General features: G+C 51.8%; 5 protein-coding genes across 5 annotated transcripts; 3 read left to right on the plus strand and 2 right to left on the minus strand.

Moving 5' to 3' along the window:
• Positions 1–2837: 2837 nt before the first annotated feature.
• BDV17DRAFT_288923 (uncharacterized protein) lies at positions 2838–3245 on the plus strand (the record flags this gene model as incomplete). Its single annotated transcript, XM_073761528.1, has 2 exons — positions 2838–2904; positions 2953–3245. The coding sequence occupies 2 exons, from the start codon at positions 2838–2840 to the stop codon at positions 3243–3245; spliced, it is 360 nt and encodes a 119-aa protein (XP_073618210.1).
• A 1734-nt stretch (positions 3246–4979) lies between these two features.
• BDV17DRAFT_15769 (uncharacterized protein) lies at positions 4980–6028 on the minus strand. The gene has a single exon (XM_073754591.1). It carries the CDS (start codon positions 5799–5801, stop codon positions 5226–5228), a length of 576 nt encoding a protein of 191 aa, XP_073618211.1. The 5' UTR covers positions 5802–6028; the 3' UTR covers positions 4980–5225.
• BDV17DRAFT_15770 (inorganic phosphate transporter) lies at positions 6029–8340 on the plus strand. Its single transcript, XM_073754592.1, has one exon. The coding sequence runs from the start codon at positions 6255–6257 to the stop codon at positions 7986–7988; it is 1734 nt and encodes a 577-aa protein (XP_073618212.1). The 5' UTR covers positions 6029–6254; the 3' UTR covers positions 7989–8340.
• Positions 8341–9617: 1277 nt separating this feature from the next.
• BDV17DRAFT_256742 (uncharacterized protein) lies at positions 9618–10078 on the plus strand. Its single transcript, XM_073757104.1, has one exon. It carries the CDS (start codon positions 9725–9727, stop codon positions 9941–9943), a length of 219 nt encoding a protein of 72 aa, XP_073618213.1. The 5' UTR covers positions 9618–9724; the 3' UTR covers positions 9944–10078.
• A 423-nt stretch (positions 10079–10501) lies between these two features.
• BDV17DRAFT_297134 (major facilitator superfamily domain-containing protein) lies at positions 10502–12590 on the minus strand (the record flags this gene model as incomplete). The annotated part of the gene is made up of 6 exons (XM_073763436.1): positions 10502–11267; positions 11329–11713; positions 11779–11963; positions 12034–12254; positions 12304–12391; positions 12442–12590. The coding sequence occupies 6 exons, from the start codon at positions 12588–12590 to the stop codon at positions 10838–10840; spliced, it is 1458 nt and encodes a 485-aa protein (XP_073618214.1). The 3' UTR covers positions 10502–10837.
• Positions 12591–15298: the final 2708 nt, after the last annotated feature.

Raw genomic sequence — 15298 nt, forward strand, 5'->3', positions numbered from 1 at the left:
TTTTTTGCTTTGATTTTCTTTTTTTCCTTTGAACTCGATCGCTGTCTGTTCGATGGACACAATTAATTTACTATTATTTTTATTGTCTTTGTTTGCTTTTTGTTTTTTCTCCTGTCATCGCCGGCGGCACAGGCCTTTTGCTACTTTTGTAGGTACACTTCAGCTACCTTACTATCCCACCTCCCTGGAAAAGCTCAAAATATAAAGAGAAGGGAAGGGCAAAGGAAAGTCCATCATCGAGCATGGATTGTTTGAGGCCGACGTAGAAAATGCTGACTTACCCAGGTGAGGTGGTATTTCAATCCTTCGTATTCTGTCTGGATGGACACCGTTACAGCTTGAGCCGGATTGGAGGTTGGGATCGCCATGGGACTTTAAGCTTCTCCTTTGAGATCGGTTGACCACTACCTACCTACCTAACGAATTTCAACTACCAACAAGGCCATAAGTCCAAGTGAAAAAGAAGTAGAAGTACCGCTCAGAACCTCAGTAAGTCAACCCCCAGATTTAGCACAATGCGGACATGTGGCTTTCCTGCCAGCATTCCCAGCGCCGCTGATGGACCCATCGATACACGCTCTGTGCCAGGTCATCGAGCAAGATTTACAGCTCAGGACGACCGGGTCTCCCTCGAACCCTGCGTCGTAATGAACCCAGGTTATTAGGCCTTGTCCTTGGCTTGCTGCTCTGGTATGGACAATCTTCTTATTGCCTGACCGTGGCCGCGGTTGTCGGAATGGATCATAAATAAAAAGTATCCCGTCTAGAGTCTGCCAACATGCATTGCAGGTTCTTATGATAGTAGTATTGTCAACAGGGATGTTCCTCCAAGACCCGGGATCTGGAGGACCATGCTGTGCGACGGATCCTTGTGCTGAATTTGTTGACTTGGCAGCTGGTATGCGTCTATCTGCAGATTCCTGTGTCTCTAATCCCAGAAGATCGCCTGGCAAGCCTTCTTTCTGGCTCGAAATCGGGTGCGGATTTGTTGCATTGGAAGAACCTGGCTTTTGGGAGTTTGGCGCCTGCGAAAGAGTTCTGCGAGATTGTCCAGACGAATACATCAAGCCCCTTCTCAACTGTGGACGTTGCCGTATGGATGAATGGGGAGTAGCGGCAGAAGAACTCTTGGCGTAGCTTTTGGGCGCCTCATATCCCTGAACGGGTTCGATCGTACCCTCAATCACGTCCACCATATTCTTTTGCATGGCCACCAGGCCTGCCAATGTTGCGGCCAAGGGGCGTAGCGTATCATCTTCCAATAGTGCCGGAAGGGCCTCTTGCTCACTTGATACTGTTCGAAGAAGGGCGGATGGTTTTTGGTCAGGGGGTGCCGCCCTGGGCAATGGGGCAGCAAATGATCTGATGTCAGGCTTGCCAATGGTAGACGACACATGTCTACTCGAAGCTCGATCGCCCTGGTTAAGCAATCGAGATGCGGAAGTAGTGTCGCGAGAGGGCCACGAGGCTCGCTTGGACATATCGCGATCAGCTGGAATAGCTCCTTTATCCAGAGGATGAAGCCACCTTATCGAGCCTGAAGGTTGAGACGTTCTGTTGGGGCTCGGCTCTGCGGTGGGAACCGTGGGTGATATAGCATTGCTGCCACCAAGAAAAGTTGCATTGACAAGCGGGTAAGTCTCGTTTGACCGGAATGCATCTTGGGAACCTGCTGGCGCCGTAAGGGTGCTATATTTGGGAGAAGGCCGGGGGCCTAGCCCTGGTGGGATTCGTGGCACATGGCGCCCGACGGACGGGAGAAACATCTCAGAATCAATCACTAGATCAGAGAGACACCGCCGTTGGGACAACGAAACATATTCAAGAGCGCGAGGATCCAGAGTGAAATGTCTTTTCGACGAGGCATCTCCAGCCTGGCGCAACGAGTCAGTCTGAGAGACCCAGCCAGAGGCGTGTCCCCTGACCCGGCTACTTTAGGTCTTGCTGAGCGATATAGTCTATCTGAGTGGCTCTTCCCCACAGAAATAGGGCCGTTTGACCATCGCCGGCGGCCGGTTTGCGAGTCGAAGCGAAGACGATCGAAGGCAAGAGTGGCCTCATCAACCCGAGCTAGCGACTCTCTGATTTCATCCTCGGAACTCGTGTCCATTGGGAAAACTTGCTGATGCTCATAGGCGCTGGGAAAATACAACTGCGGTTGCTCGGACTGGGGAACTCCTGAACAACAGTTAGTCCTGAGATCCATGGCAGTGGGAGATTTTGCCAAATCCAGAAACAGGGTTATTGTCAAGAACATGATAGTCAGAATAGTTATAGGAATGGACACTACCTGAGAGAGCACTTTTGGCCAACTCCACAGACTTATCATCTGCGGTCTTGTCCAACTTGTCGGGCTGCTCGGAGTCGCATCTGTGTGGTTTAGACATTCTTGGAGCTGGTAGTTGGCAAAGGGGCGAGTAAGATAATAAGATAATAGAAAAAAGATAATTGATATGGTAAATGGGCACTAGAAGATTATGCGACAATAGGAAAAGATTAAAGCGAATTGCAGCGAACGATCTCGGTGTTGACCCGGGCTGCTCGTTTGGGAAGGAGCGTTCGAGAGAGGGCCATGCTAGGTGGCAGGAGCAATCTTGGTCTTGTACAGCCCTGGGGTGTTTTCTACAGTCAACAAGACCCAAATCGTCCAAAGTGAAGCTTTTCGCATGACTATACAAACTAGACAAGAGGACAGTATACAGACTAAACCCAAAGTGGAATTGTTGTCGCTATTAATAAATGGACTAACCACATGTAGTTAGAGCGACATCTCCGACTCACCTGCGCGTCTCTCACTCTGACTCTCAGTCCATCTCCATCTTCATCGCATCATCGCCATGAAACTCAAGTTACCCTCCATCACTACTTTCCTCCTCACTCTAATATGCATAGTAGCTGGTCTAGGTAAGTCCCTCCCAATTGACCGAGACTTCCCGCTAACACCTCCACCAGCCCTGCTATACGCCCGCCGGACAGACCCCATCATGTCCGAAGCCCAGGCCGAAGAGTGCGTGGACTGCGTGCACTACGTCAACCGCGTTGAGGGCCGCATCCAAAAGATGAAGACTGTCCGCGGGAACCCGCAGTTCTTCCGGTATGCGCTCGACAAGTCGTGTCGCGGGCAGATGTACCTAGACGGACACTGCCAGAAGTTTCGGCGCGAGTTCCGTAAGGATGTTGACCGGTTTATGCATGATATTCAGAATCCGTATGAGGCTTGTGTTGCGATTAAGTCTTGTCGGTGACGGGGTTTGTTTTCCTTTTTAAGACTTGTTCCCTTGCTGGCGGGGGTTCTGTGTTGTTATTGTTTACACTGAGAGCTTTGTTGGCGTCCTGCATTGATACCTCCATCTGCCTGTTTCTTTTATTTACTTCGCTCTATACATTTTCTTTCTATTGGGTCGCTCCTGTATATATTCTTCCTGCTTTGCTTCTGGCGACAAGTGGCATGCGATCACGTGACATAAGATGGACTCTCTGTGCCTTGCAGTCGCGAGCCGCCACAAAACTATGAGCACAAACCATCGATTTTGTCTCTCATCACTCTTAACTGGCTCTGTGCTCTTGTCCTGGATAAATAAAGTCCATGTGTTGACCGGTCCATACCCCCATACCAGATCCACAGGACATCGAATACGGCACACGTTGGCACATCCAACTCTGGATTGAGAAAACGTCAATCGAGCAACACCGCTGCAGTTCCTCTGGCAAAGCATAGAGAGAAAAGAGAAAGAAAAATTCAAAGCACCGTCCAAGACAGCGGAGAACAACGACTGCCATACAAATCTAGCAGGGCCTCTGATTTCAATGTCGGACTTACATGCAACTGTAACCGCCGACCGGGCAAGGAGGATGTTCCTCACTGAGGGAATACTATGGGTAATCGGCTCGCCTCCGGCTCAGACCACTGCGATCGCCACGGCATTCCATTGATTTGACCGCAGTGTTTACGGAGTACATCAGGTGACTGCTAAGCCTAGCCCGAGGGTTGGAACCGCCACCGTCAAGGAACAAGCGAATGCGCCCTAGGGAAATGTACCGACCGGTCGGCCAGCTGTTCAGCTCACTTGATCTAGATCTAGATCCAAGTTTACCTTCTCTCTCAAGACCTGTGCGATATTTTGCTCTTCCAAGCTGGACTGACCGAGTCGCCCCAGAGTCGAAGCGAAATGAATGAGGGAATGGAGTTAGGGCTACCTAGATACGAACGGTGGGCGAATTCCGCTGTATTGTCTTAGGTGTGATCAAGTGTGCCCAGTCTTGGCGGCTTTCCGCTGTTGAAGTCTTAAGATAGTCGGAAGGAGAAAAGTTCGGACGGGTCTAGGCCTTCGAGCATGTGGAATGCTCTTGGAAAATTACCTGGATGGAGAGATACGCGGCTGTACAAATATGGTGCGTTCGTGGATGGAGCAACTGGGCACAGGAACTGTTGGAGAGGATCGATCGGAATACAGCGGGAAGGAGGTGACAAGACGTTCTCGATCTCATGCGATCTGAATGATCTTTTAGTTGAACCTATAACAAAGTTCAAGGCCTTGAAGACCAGCACCGTATGCAATCGAGCATCAGCTATAGGACAGAACAACTTAGTATTTGCCCCCGATGAAGATCATGATGACTTGATGAGGCGTTCAGACGTAAGACATGCAGGACAGACAGGATTCTGTAGTAGTGGGTCCTATAATGGTTCGAGCATGGGACATGCATCGCATTGCACCACTCGGTACGGGTAAACCGTCTCGCGAGGCACTACTCTAAGTCGAGACTACGGAATAGTAGGACCGGCGCGATTAGACTGTAGTTCAGGGTTGTGGAGCCATCGGGGATGACCTGACAGCGCCAGGGTCTACACTTGTCACTGTAAGAGTACAGTTTAGTCTCGGGGGCAGGGTCTCAGTCACAGCACCCGGAGCATACTCGGTTCCAACTTCCCGCACGATCAGAACGCCGGTGGCCACTGGACAGACAGACTGTGGATAGCAGCGGGGAACAAATCTCCGATAGAAATTATTGAGGGAATGTAAGCCGAAGCGAGGACTCGCTTCTCGTACTTTGTGTGTGCATGTTGATTGCTTTTTGCTGTACAGTACCCCGTGGGCGATGGGCGTGATGCGGCTATGCACAGGCAGGACAAGATGAGTTCGCTCGACGAGCGAAGGATCTTGGACGAAGGGTTCTAGAAAGATTCATGCATCGAGTCGGGCACCCCGAGTGGTCTGAGCGATCTAGCCATCAAATCCTGACTCAGTGACAGACGCTCGACGAAGCGCATGATTTTCCCAGGATAAGCAGTCAAAATCCAGCAAACTCCACGGAGCAAGGGCAAGACAGGCGACTGCGCTTGAAGCATAAAAGATCCCCGAGTTAGCGCAGTGGGACCGGCCAAAATCTGCAAGGAAACCGTCTTGAGCTGCATGCGTTCCAGATGGCAGGCTGACAGCTGCAGCGACAGGGGTAGGCTGATTGGACACGCGACTGCACGGAAATTCCAGAAAATTTGCAGGATGAGCTCCTGAGTCGTGGTGAGATAGAAGAGCAGATGCCAGGTCTTGATCTCGCGACCCACGTGAAGAAGATGGCAGGGTTGATAGAGCAGGCAGACTCTTGGAGAGAAAACTCTGAGGCTCGGCGGTTGGTAAGAGGTGGGATGGAGGCCATCTGGAGCTGCGACGCAACCCCACGTGTGGGTGCAAGTGCAGGTGTAACGGTGCAACACGAGCGCCACAGATATTTGTAGCACTCATCATGGAAAAGTATGTGATCGAGTGCCCAGCTGCCGAGAACGAGTTAGGGCTCGTCATTGGCGGCCAAGAGCATTGGCGTTTGGCTCAACCGCTCGGCGCCCACTGCAGCCAATCAATGCCCTAACTGAGGTCCGTCTAAGCTTTCGTCCTGGCCAGAAGATTGAGAACGTGCTGCTGCGCCTCTTTTAACTGGATAGACCATTCGGAAGACATTCTCGGCGCCAAGTCCGCTCCTCTGGCAGCGCTCTGCGACGCTCTGCGACCCCCCCAGTCGGATCGAGCCAATGTCTGCCACTTGAAGCTTCACGTTCTGCGCGTCCCAGATGAATCCTGTCGGGCGACCCTTGGCAGGCAACGCCCTGGAGTTGTGGTCTCGCCTCCTGGTCTGTATTTAATGCCAGCCCGATCTGCACCTGTCTCGCACCATTCGCTCCATCAATTCATTCACCTCTTTACAGCACTTCGTCTTGATCAAGTGAATCAAGCCTCCTGTCGGAGCCACTGATCGCAATGGCCCCCCCAATTACCGCCCGGTATGACTGGATCCTGGCCATCACCTCGATGGCCTTTGTCTTCAGTGCCGCCAGTAACGGTGCCAACGATGTCGCCAACGCCTACGCCACCTCGGTCGCCGCCCGCACCCTGAAGATGTGGCACGTCGGTATCCTGGCCGTCATCACCGAGTTTGTTGGTGCTGTCGCGCTGGGAGACCGTGTCACCGACACCATCAAGTCCGGCATCATCACTCCCGACCGTTTCCAGGCGCCCGGAACCAACCCAGGCACCTTTATGCTTGCGATGGGTTGCGCCGAGGTTGGCTCTGCTGCTTGGTTGACCACGGCCACCTTCCTCGGATGGCCGGTCTCGACCACCCAGTCCATCATCGGTGCCCTTGTCGGTGTTGGTTTCGCGACCGGAGCCGATATCACTTGGGAGTGGACTGGAGGAAGTGTGTCGCAAACCGCCGCCTCGTGGGGTGTCGCTCCTGGCATTGCCTGTGGTTTCTCCGCCATCATCTTCGGTATCCTCAAGTACAGCGTGCTTGAGCGTGACGACCCCTTCAAGTGGGCTCTTCGCTTGATCCCCTGGTACATCGCCTTGACTGGTGGTATCCTCTCCCTCTTTATCACCATCGAAGCCCCGACCGCTCCTTCCCTCGAGGAATTCGGCGCCGGCAAGGCCACCGGTATCATTCTCGGCTGCTTCTTCGGCTGTCTCCTCATCGGCTACGTCTTCTTCATGCCCTACTTCCACCGCCGCCTCGCCAAGAAGGATGCCCGCGTCCGCTTTTACCACATCCCGCTCGGCCCTCTCCTCTGGATGGAGAACCCTCCCCTCTACTGGCCCCGCGAGGGCGAGTGGCATATCACAAACCACTATGAAGACGCGTTCGGCATTGTCAACGCAGGCGGCAATGCAAGCGGTCCCCAGGCCGGCAACGGTGCCGCCGCCGGTGCTCTTCCTGCCCCCGATGAGAAGAATGCCAAAGAGGCCGACGTCGAGCGCAACCCGGACTCCCTCACCAGCAGCCCAGACATCCAGCCTCTGCACCGCATCGTCGAGCCCGAGGAGCGTTTCCTTGATCCCGTCCGCCATTTCTCCTGGGGTAACCCCAAGCGCTGGTTTGCATACATCAAGTACTGCCTCCTCCAGGGTGTCACCCGCGACGTGATCACCCACGACTCCGCACTCCTCCGTGACGTCCACGCCCGCGCCCGCCGCTACGACGACCGCGTCGAGCACATGTGGACCTACTGCCAAGTCGTCTCGGCCATCATGATGTCCATAGCGCACGGATCCAACGATGTCGCCAACGCCGTCGGACCCTGGGCCGGATCTTACCACACCTACAACTCCGGCGAGGTCAATACCGAAGCCGAAACGCCCGTCTGGTTCCTTGTCATCGCAGGTCTTCTGCTCGGTGGTGGATTCTGGTTCTACGGATACCACATCATGCGCGCGCTCGGTAACAAGATCACCCAGATGTCCCCCACCCGTGGGTTCGCGACTGAGCTTGGTGCCGCTACGACTGTCCTCCTTGCCTCGCGTCTTGGTCTGCCTGTTTCCACGACCCAGTGTCTTACTGGTGCCGCTGTTGGTGTTGCCCTGATGAACTATGACCTCAAGGCAATCAACTGGCGCCAGATTGCGTTTATCTTCTCCGGTTGGGTTCTCACCTTGCCTTGTGCTGGGTTGATTTCGGGCTTGCTTTGTGTTATGGCTCTTAATGCTCCTCACTTCTAGGTCTGATGTCTGAAGTGAGGTTTGTTCTCATGGTTTCCCTCTCTCTGTCTCTCTTTTGTGTTGTTATGGCATGTTATGGCTTATGCGCATGAAGACTGGGACCGTACTGTATCTTGTACTAGACTATCTATACCCTTACTTACAAATTAATCGCTCTCACTGCTCTGAGTTGGTAGCTGTATTATAGTTGGCGTTATTATTTGCTTGACGCGACTGGTCTTGAAAAGTTCAGAATTAATTGGTTTTCCCACCCGACAAAGCCATCTGTCCTGTTCGTTTGCTCCTTCTTCCGATGTACCTTCGAAGTGGACGCTGACTGGCCTCCGACACTTCGTCTTCCTCTTGGCCAGGGAGGAACTTCGTGCTCAGAAGCGGAACTTGGAGACTATCAAAAGTACTTTGTCGCTATTACAAATTGCGTATTGCAGGTTAGTACAGATTGAATAACTTGATTACAACTCGCATTATCAATTGATTGTAAGTCTTGCCTGTTTTTTCTTTGGCTCATGAGAGGCAGTACCTCATTCCGAGAATTACGTCCCAGCATTCGTATTCAGAAGTCAAACAGCGGCGAGGAGAATCACAGATTTGACGAAGTATCAGAGGGGGAAACCAGGGGACAAATATCAAGGCGACGGTAAGGGTCTACATCATCCCCTGAACCGCACCCAACCTGACCGAGGTCACGGCAGCCAAGCAAGCTATAACCTCAGCCGTGGAGATGCACAGGCTTGGTCTTATCGGCTTCGCACACCATTGATCGTCATCGGTAAGCTCTGGATCCTTCAAGCGAAGCCTCTTCTCTCTGGTTGGAGTCTTTCCATCCAAACACACAACGTTAGACCGAATGGTGCACCGATATTCCACGCCTGTAAGAATGGTGACATTGAAGAAGACAAGAGGCTCTTTGCAGCCGGCCTGGCGTCCATCTATGATTGCAGTGAAAAAAGGCCTCAGCGCACTGCAAGTAAGCTTCCTGGATAATTATTGGAGTATTCATTCATCTGGTACAGTATGCCGCAGGTCACCATCACCTCGAGCTATGTCGACTGCTTCTTGAGAATGGAGCCGACCCAGATCACAGGAGTAACACCGGCCGGTATGTCCTTTTGTCGCAGCTCTAGGCTTCTTTCTTTGTTTGGTTGACGAGTGGCTAGTGACTTTCTTAATTGTGTTCAATTTACCGGGCCACATCAGACTCATATTTCAGAGACTACCTTTCTGGTTGTTGAGCTGCACCGCCTCTTTTTGAAAGTGTCAAGAAGTTGCGAGGACCCATTCGCCACGTTCATGAGAGACTCAAACGATTGGAATAATGAGTTCGCAGGGCCCCCGCAAGCCCTCAGTTTGCTGCAGGAACACAGCTTTTGTGACTACAGTAAACTCCCCATTCGAACACGATTTGAAAGGACAATGGCTCTTCATACGCTTTGTGCAACTCCAGCCATGTTCCATATCGCCATGGGTGGCGGTTTTATCGAATCCGTGGCTTTTCATTTACAAGACCATGACGGCATGACCATACTGTCAAAGATGGCCCGGAGCGCACACACCAATGGAGATCATTATTATCAGATGCGGTCGCTGCATCTGCCAATCTACATAATGTGTCATGGCAACATGATATCGCTAGAACTCCATTAACTGATTTTCTCTTTTGGTTCACGCCGGAATGGGCATGGATTCGATATTCACAGTATGGCTTTAACCAATTCACTCGGATTTGGGCCACTGAGATGAAACTTGCCGGTGTTGACCTTGTCGCATACGGTGCCAAAGAGCGACTTAGGCACGAGACCGAAAAAGTCCACGTAGAAGACTCGATATATTATGGCCCTTTGAGATCCACACCTTCGCGTTGGATTTGGAACGAAAACGAAGATAGTTACTTCCCCATTCGCATTATCGGCTTCGCCTATGGGCCTGAACCAGAGGATTGGCAGATATGGGCATAAAACCCGACAGATAGTCTAGTAGGACAATTTTGGGAGATGCTGGAGCGGGACGAAGAGATTATGCCTGGGACTTGGATTGATTGACATTGATGTTAATGAAAAAGGGTTGAATAATTACCTGGCTTTGCATTTGAGAGGCATGTACTGAACCTTTTCTGATTAGTAACTGTGTCTTGATAGACTGTTTCTTCATTAAATATGCAGTCCACATACTTCATTTATCATATCCAATCTTAAGACATTAGTAACTTTCATATTATAAGTATAAATCCCGAATATTGTCAAATGTATTTCTCCTAGAGCAAAGGTCACAATCAAGTAATTATCCCAAATTATTGAATCAGGTGCCCTAGCGTCACATGGCATGGCTCTCCCCTTTGGCAGCCAAGGGTCCGAGGGGCCTGGAAAAGATGTGCAAGAATAGCTCAGCGTTGTTGGGGTCTCATTTGAGGGCGAGTCGATCCGAGAAGAACCTCTAGGGTTACCCTACTCCAACAGCTGATGTGATCAAGATGGAAATAGCAACAGGAAGATGGATCCAAGAGCATATAAAGAAAGGTACCATAGCCAAACCCGCAGTACAGTACAATACAGTAATATCTTCGAGACTTCTCTACCCTTGATATGGAGAAATACTGTTTGGGTCCTGAATTCAGGGCTTGTAGTTGGCCTACTGGTAAGCATACTAAGCAATTTGGTCCTCGGTGTGTATAGCCCCGAGAGACGTTACCGACGAAAAGGTAATCACCTCCTAGACATCAAGAAATTCTCCCTAATAAAAATTGACTTCATCACGATTCGCCTCACCAGAGAATGCATGACTCGTCTGAAAAATCTACCTGAAGTCTTTTCTCAATCCCCACAAACAACATCCCGTCCCTCGATCCGTCTGCCCTAAACCGTATACCGAAAGAAGGTCGCATAATCCCCCTTCTCCCGTTCCGCAACCCTCTCCGCCTCAGTATACTCACTCGGCGGTTTATACTCGCGATCCCGTCTCGCATTCTCCCTCCTCAGATAAATAGTCATAATCGTGCACAAGATCGTACTCATAGTCAAACACCCAATCAGCGTGCCATGTCCGACGCGATAATGCGGCTTGTCGACCGCGCGGTAGATGAAACTCGAAAGGACACCACCGAGGTTTCCACACCCGACGTGCATTGCGATTCCGACGCTGCGCTTGAAAGACCCGCCGATGTTGTTGCCGTTCCAGGCGACGCCTTGAGGGACGTTCGGGTAGATTCCGGACGCGGCGAAGAACGTCCCTGTGTATTTTACGGCGTTGTTGTCGGAGGATATGAGCATTATGAAGCCGATTATGCTGGGGTTGTTAGCTTTGAGATTTGCGTCGTATGGAAAGGGGAAAAGGAGGGGAGACATACGCAACAACATTGAAGAAGATCATCGACAGCCCACGGCTCCCCTGCTTATCCGCGAGGATTCCCCCGCCGATACAGAAGAAGCAGGCAACCACGTACGGGGGGACAGTCATAAGTTGGGCTTCCTCATTCTCGTACCCTAATGACGCGACGATGGTAGGCAGAAAGAGCGAGAAGGAGTAAAGAGGCGTGTACACGCCGACAGTGATGAACATGTGCACCCAGATCTTCCAGTCCTTGACGGCCTCCCAGAAGTACTTCATATCGTATTCGTCCGCGAGCGAGCTGCGGTCTTCCTTGAGACGGCGCTTGACTTCTTCTTTCTCTTCCGTGTTGAGGAATTTTGCTGTGTCGGGGTAGTCGTTCATGACGTAGAAGGAGGCGATGGCTGCGGTCAAATATCAGCAAATGCGACTGCAAATAAAGCAGTGGCGCTGGAAGAAAGAAGCATACCAACAATGAAGGTAAGGATACCCTCAATGATGAATATCCACGCCCATCCGCCCTTCCCACCAATTCCGTCCATCTCGCTGATTCCTCGTGCCAGGAGACCACCAAATGCACCGGCGGCTGTGGCAGCAGAGAAGAAGATTGCCATTCGGAAACCGCATTCGTGGCGCTTATACCACATTGTGATACTATCATTGTCAGTGTCTTTGCCTTGATAGCCGCGCAAGCTTCTCAACATTGAAATAGATGAAAACGTACTAGAAGGTCACTCCAGGGAAGAGACCACCCTCGGCAATACCCAGTGCCGCGCGAGCACCGAGTAGACCGGCATAGTTGTGCACGAGACCCATCAAGGAGCAGACAATACCCCAGGCGATCATGATTGTGGGAATCCAGAGAGACGGTCGGGAGCGCTTCATCATGATGTTGGAGGGGATTTCTGCAGCGACGTAAAAGGGGAAGAAGATGGCGAGGGCGACCTGCGTTGGTCAACACAGATCATTCGTTGGAGTGAATCTGCCAACGTACATTGTAGTCAAGACCTTCCATGCCCAAATCTTCTTCGAGACCGGCGAGACGCGCATTTCCAATGTTCGTGCGGTCGAGAAAACTCAGTCTGCTGAGGTCAGTCGAGTCCATACACTATGATATGAGGAGACCGGGTACAAGTATAGCAAGGCAAGCCATGGGATCAAAACCAAGTCAATCTTGCGAATCAATTTCTTGGTCGCCGACGCGTCGAAGCCATTGGCGTTAGACCCCTGCTCCAACTCCTCGCTGCTCCCGCTATCAAGAACGACCTTCTTGTCCTCCATTGTGCACCGTACCGTATCTCAGTGGGCAGCGCAACAGAAGAGAAACCAAAGATGACAGGAAAGATACCCCAGAAAAGCGGAGCGGGGACAGCACCCACTTTATATGATTATGGGTCCTTCCCCACCTCCTCACTCACAGTGACAGTCTTATTGACAGCTCGTCTAGCTAGCTCCAGCCCGCATACCACGCGAAGAAAGTCCTGAAAGTCCAGGAATCCAGCCTATTACAGTAAAAGATCTGTCATCTCAACCTGCCGTGCTGCCTCTCGGCAGGCCACGACTGGACTCTAGGCGAGATTAGGCTCAAGGGAAGAGATAAGCAAGGAATCTCACCCCGGCCTCCCAAGATCGTTGAGAGAAACGCGTCTTGGTATCTCCCAACAGCAGCCAGCTCGCCGCACGGAGGAAAAATGCAACGGCGGTCCAGTGACCAGCATCAGCGGCCAGCGGGCAGCCTGCCCCAGCCTGCAGCGGCCAGTCCCCAGATGCAGGATCAATTGTCAAGTCTCGTCCCTTTCACCCACACCCAGCCGCCAAGCAGGGAGTCCCCTGGGGAGCGGTGCCAATGTGCCACGGACAAACGGACCCAAACGCCCAAACCAGCCAGGACGGGCAGGCGAAGGAACTTCCTAGCCAATCGCATCGAAAACCAAATATCTCGAGAAACATTGAGGGTGCTTGGCGGGCTGACACTGCAATCTCACTCGCGCCAGCATGACGACGCCCGAAGGATTCTGGTGCAATGCCACTCTCTTGTGCCAGTCTTATCACGGACTGCCTTTGGTTTGTGGCGGTTTCCAAGACCGGTTTTCCAAGGCGCGAGTGTAAGTCCAAGAACGAGCCAGGTTGCAAATATAGGAATTCCTCCGGGACTTTGTTCCTTTTCCTTTGCTCCACGCGGGGACCCCGGACGGAGGGAATTGGTGTGCTGCTTGGCGCCAAGGGGGTCATGGGGGCCCAGACGCTTTGTGGCGGGCGGCGTTGCTTCTGCGTGTGCGTGGAAGGCCATGGAAGATTGGGGGTTCTTTGATTGGCATCTTGGGGTGATCTGTATCTGGAGTTTGCGGGCGAGGTTTGGCGATGTGGAAGTTTGAGATGCGGAGGAGTTCATGCTGTTGGCATTTAGCATAAATACGACCCCCCTACCCCGTAACCCCGTACTTACTGTAGCCTCTTCTGCCTCCAGCTCCATCTCCGCCTCCACGTTTCTCAAACCCCTCATCTGACGCTTGCTTGGCAGATGGCGAAAACCTTGGCGGGTCTGATCATTGACAGTGCGTAAATGGGACTGCTGGTTGTTTGCCCTGTTTGGAATCTAAAAGGGGCCTGGCACTCTGCAATCTGCAGCGTCTGCCGAGTTCTCCTGCAGTTCAGCCCTTCAACGCATACCAAAAAAGGATGCAGCCTGAAACGGTGCGGCACGCCTGACACTGTTCTCCCTCGAGACTCGTGTCCAAGCTTGTCCGTGCCCAGATCCCAGCCCCTTCTTGTGACTAAGTTCAGTTCGAGTTTCTCCGAACCATTTCTCCGAAGAGATATTGAGGAACTGCAGCATTGATATTGATGCTGGTCCCGAGTTCCTTGTGGGAGACCAGGTGGCAGGGATGAGGCTCGATAGAAACGGCCCCTTTGTCAAGAACTCATTGATCGTTGCTGTCCAATATGCAGGTCTCATCTAATCCCGCACGTTGTGCGCGTTCCCAGTTTCAGGGGATGGGTCTATCGCATTGCGAAGTCCTCCTCGCTTTTCGTACGGTGTAAGCGATAGGTCTGCTCTTGCTTCTGCTGCAAATCTGATCAGTTGCGTCAAAGGTAGACTCGCGATCGAATGTAGCTGCCTATAACAATTTGTCTCAGTCCCACATTTATGCCGTACAGCGAGATTCATTGCGGGAAAGAAGCAATGGGAGTACTGCCCTTGGGATGTGCTGAGCCGGCTAGCTGAATTGTTTGACTCCCGTTCTAAGGTTGCTTGCGCGAATAGTTAGAAGTCCCAAGACGGTTGCATCAGTTACGGCTCAAGAGGTACCTATCTCACACCTCGTGCTTGCCCCCGCGGAGTTTGGAAGTCGCCCTACTAAGAGACAACAACAACGTGGTCGTTCTTATGCTCTTTAAATTTTGCGGCTGAGGCTTGGTTTGACGAGATCTGGGAGCTTTCTCCGCGGAGGTGAATTCTAGGTAGCGCAGCCACCTCATAAAATCCAATAATTCAATGGGATCAGGATCAAGCCAAGTGCGCTTCTACCTCGATTTTGTTTAGATCAAGAGTGAGGAACCTGCCGTGTAGTTGGGCCATATATATTATCTATAGCTTGGACAGAGCCCTCACGTACCGCGATGTGAATCTGAATCTCGTGCTATTGCGAAGCAAGGATGCACTGGAGGTAAATATTATAATCTAAATCTTCCAACTATCAGTACTTTCGCATGCGACACCTTGATGCCGTGGTTAATCATGTCCCTGTCAGCTACAGAGCAGCTAGGGAGGTCTGCCAAGCTTTATTGTTGGGCCCGGCAGCGGATATATATAATCGCCCCTACGAAAGTATATACTTGTGATAAGATGCATGTATCATACATAAAACCCCGACAAGCAGATAGACCAAAAGGTAACCATCTATTCAATTGGCCCGAGACTTGCCTGTGATCTGATTCTCTATGGCCGAGATATTCTTCCAGAATCGCTTGGGCAGCTAGATGGGCCG

This window comes from Aspergillus undulatus (genome assembly GCF_047715775.1).
Source record: "Aspergillus undulatus strain CBS 261.88 unplaced genomic scaffold BDV17scaffold_10, whole genome shotgun sequence".
Classification (NCBI taxonomy): domain Eukaryota; kingdom Fungi; phylum Ascomycota; class Eurotiomycetes; order Eurotiales; family Aspergillaceae; genus Aspergillus; species Aspergillus undulatus.

What these genes read in the sequence shown, in the direction of transcription:
- BDV17DRAFT_15769 (XM_073754591.1), bottom strand. Translation starts at nt 5,801, where the DNA reads ATGACGAGCCCTAACTCGTTCTCGGCAGCTGGGCACTCGATCACATAC.
- BDV17DRAFT_15770 (XM_073754592.1), top strand. Translation starts at nt 6,255, where the DNA reads ATGGCCCCCCCAATTACCGCCCGGTATGACTGGATCCTGGCCATCACC.
- BDV17DRAFT_256742 (XM_073757104.1), top strand. Translation starts at nt 9,725, where the DNA reads ATGAAACTTGCCGGTGTTGACCTTGTCGCATACGGTGCCAAAGAGCGA.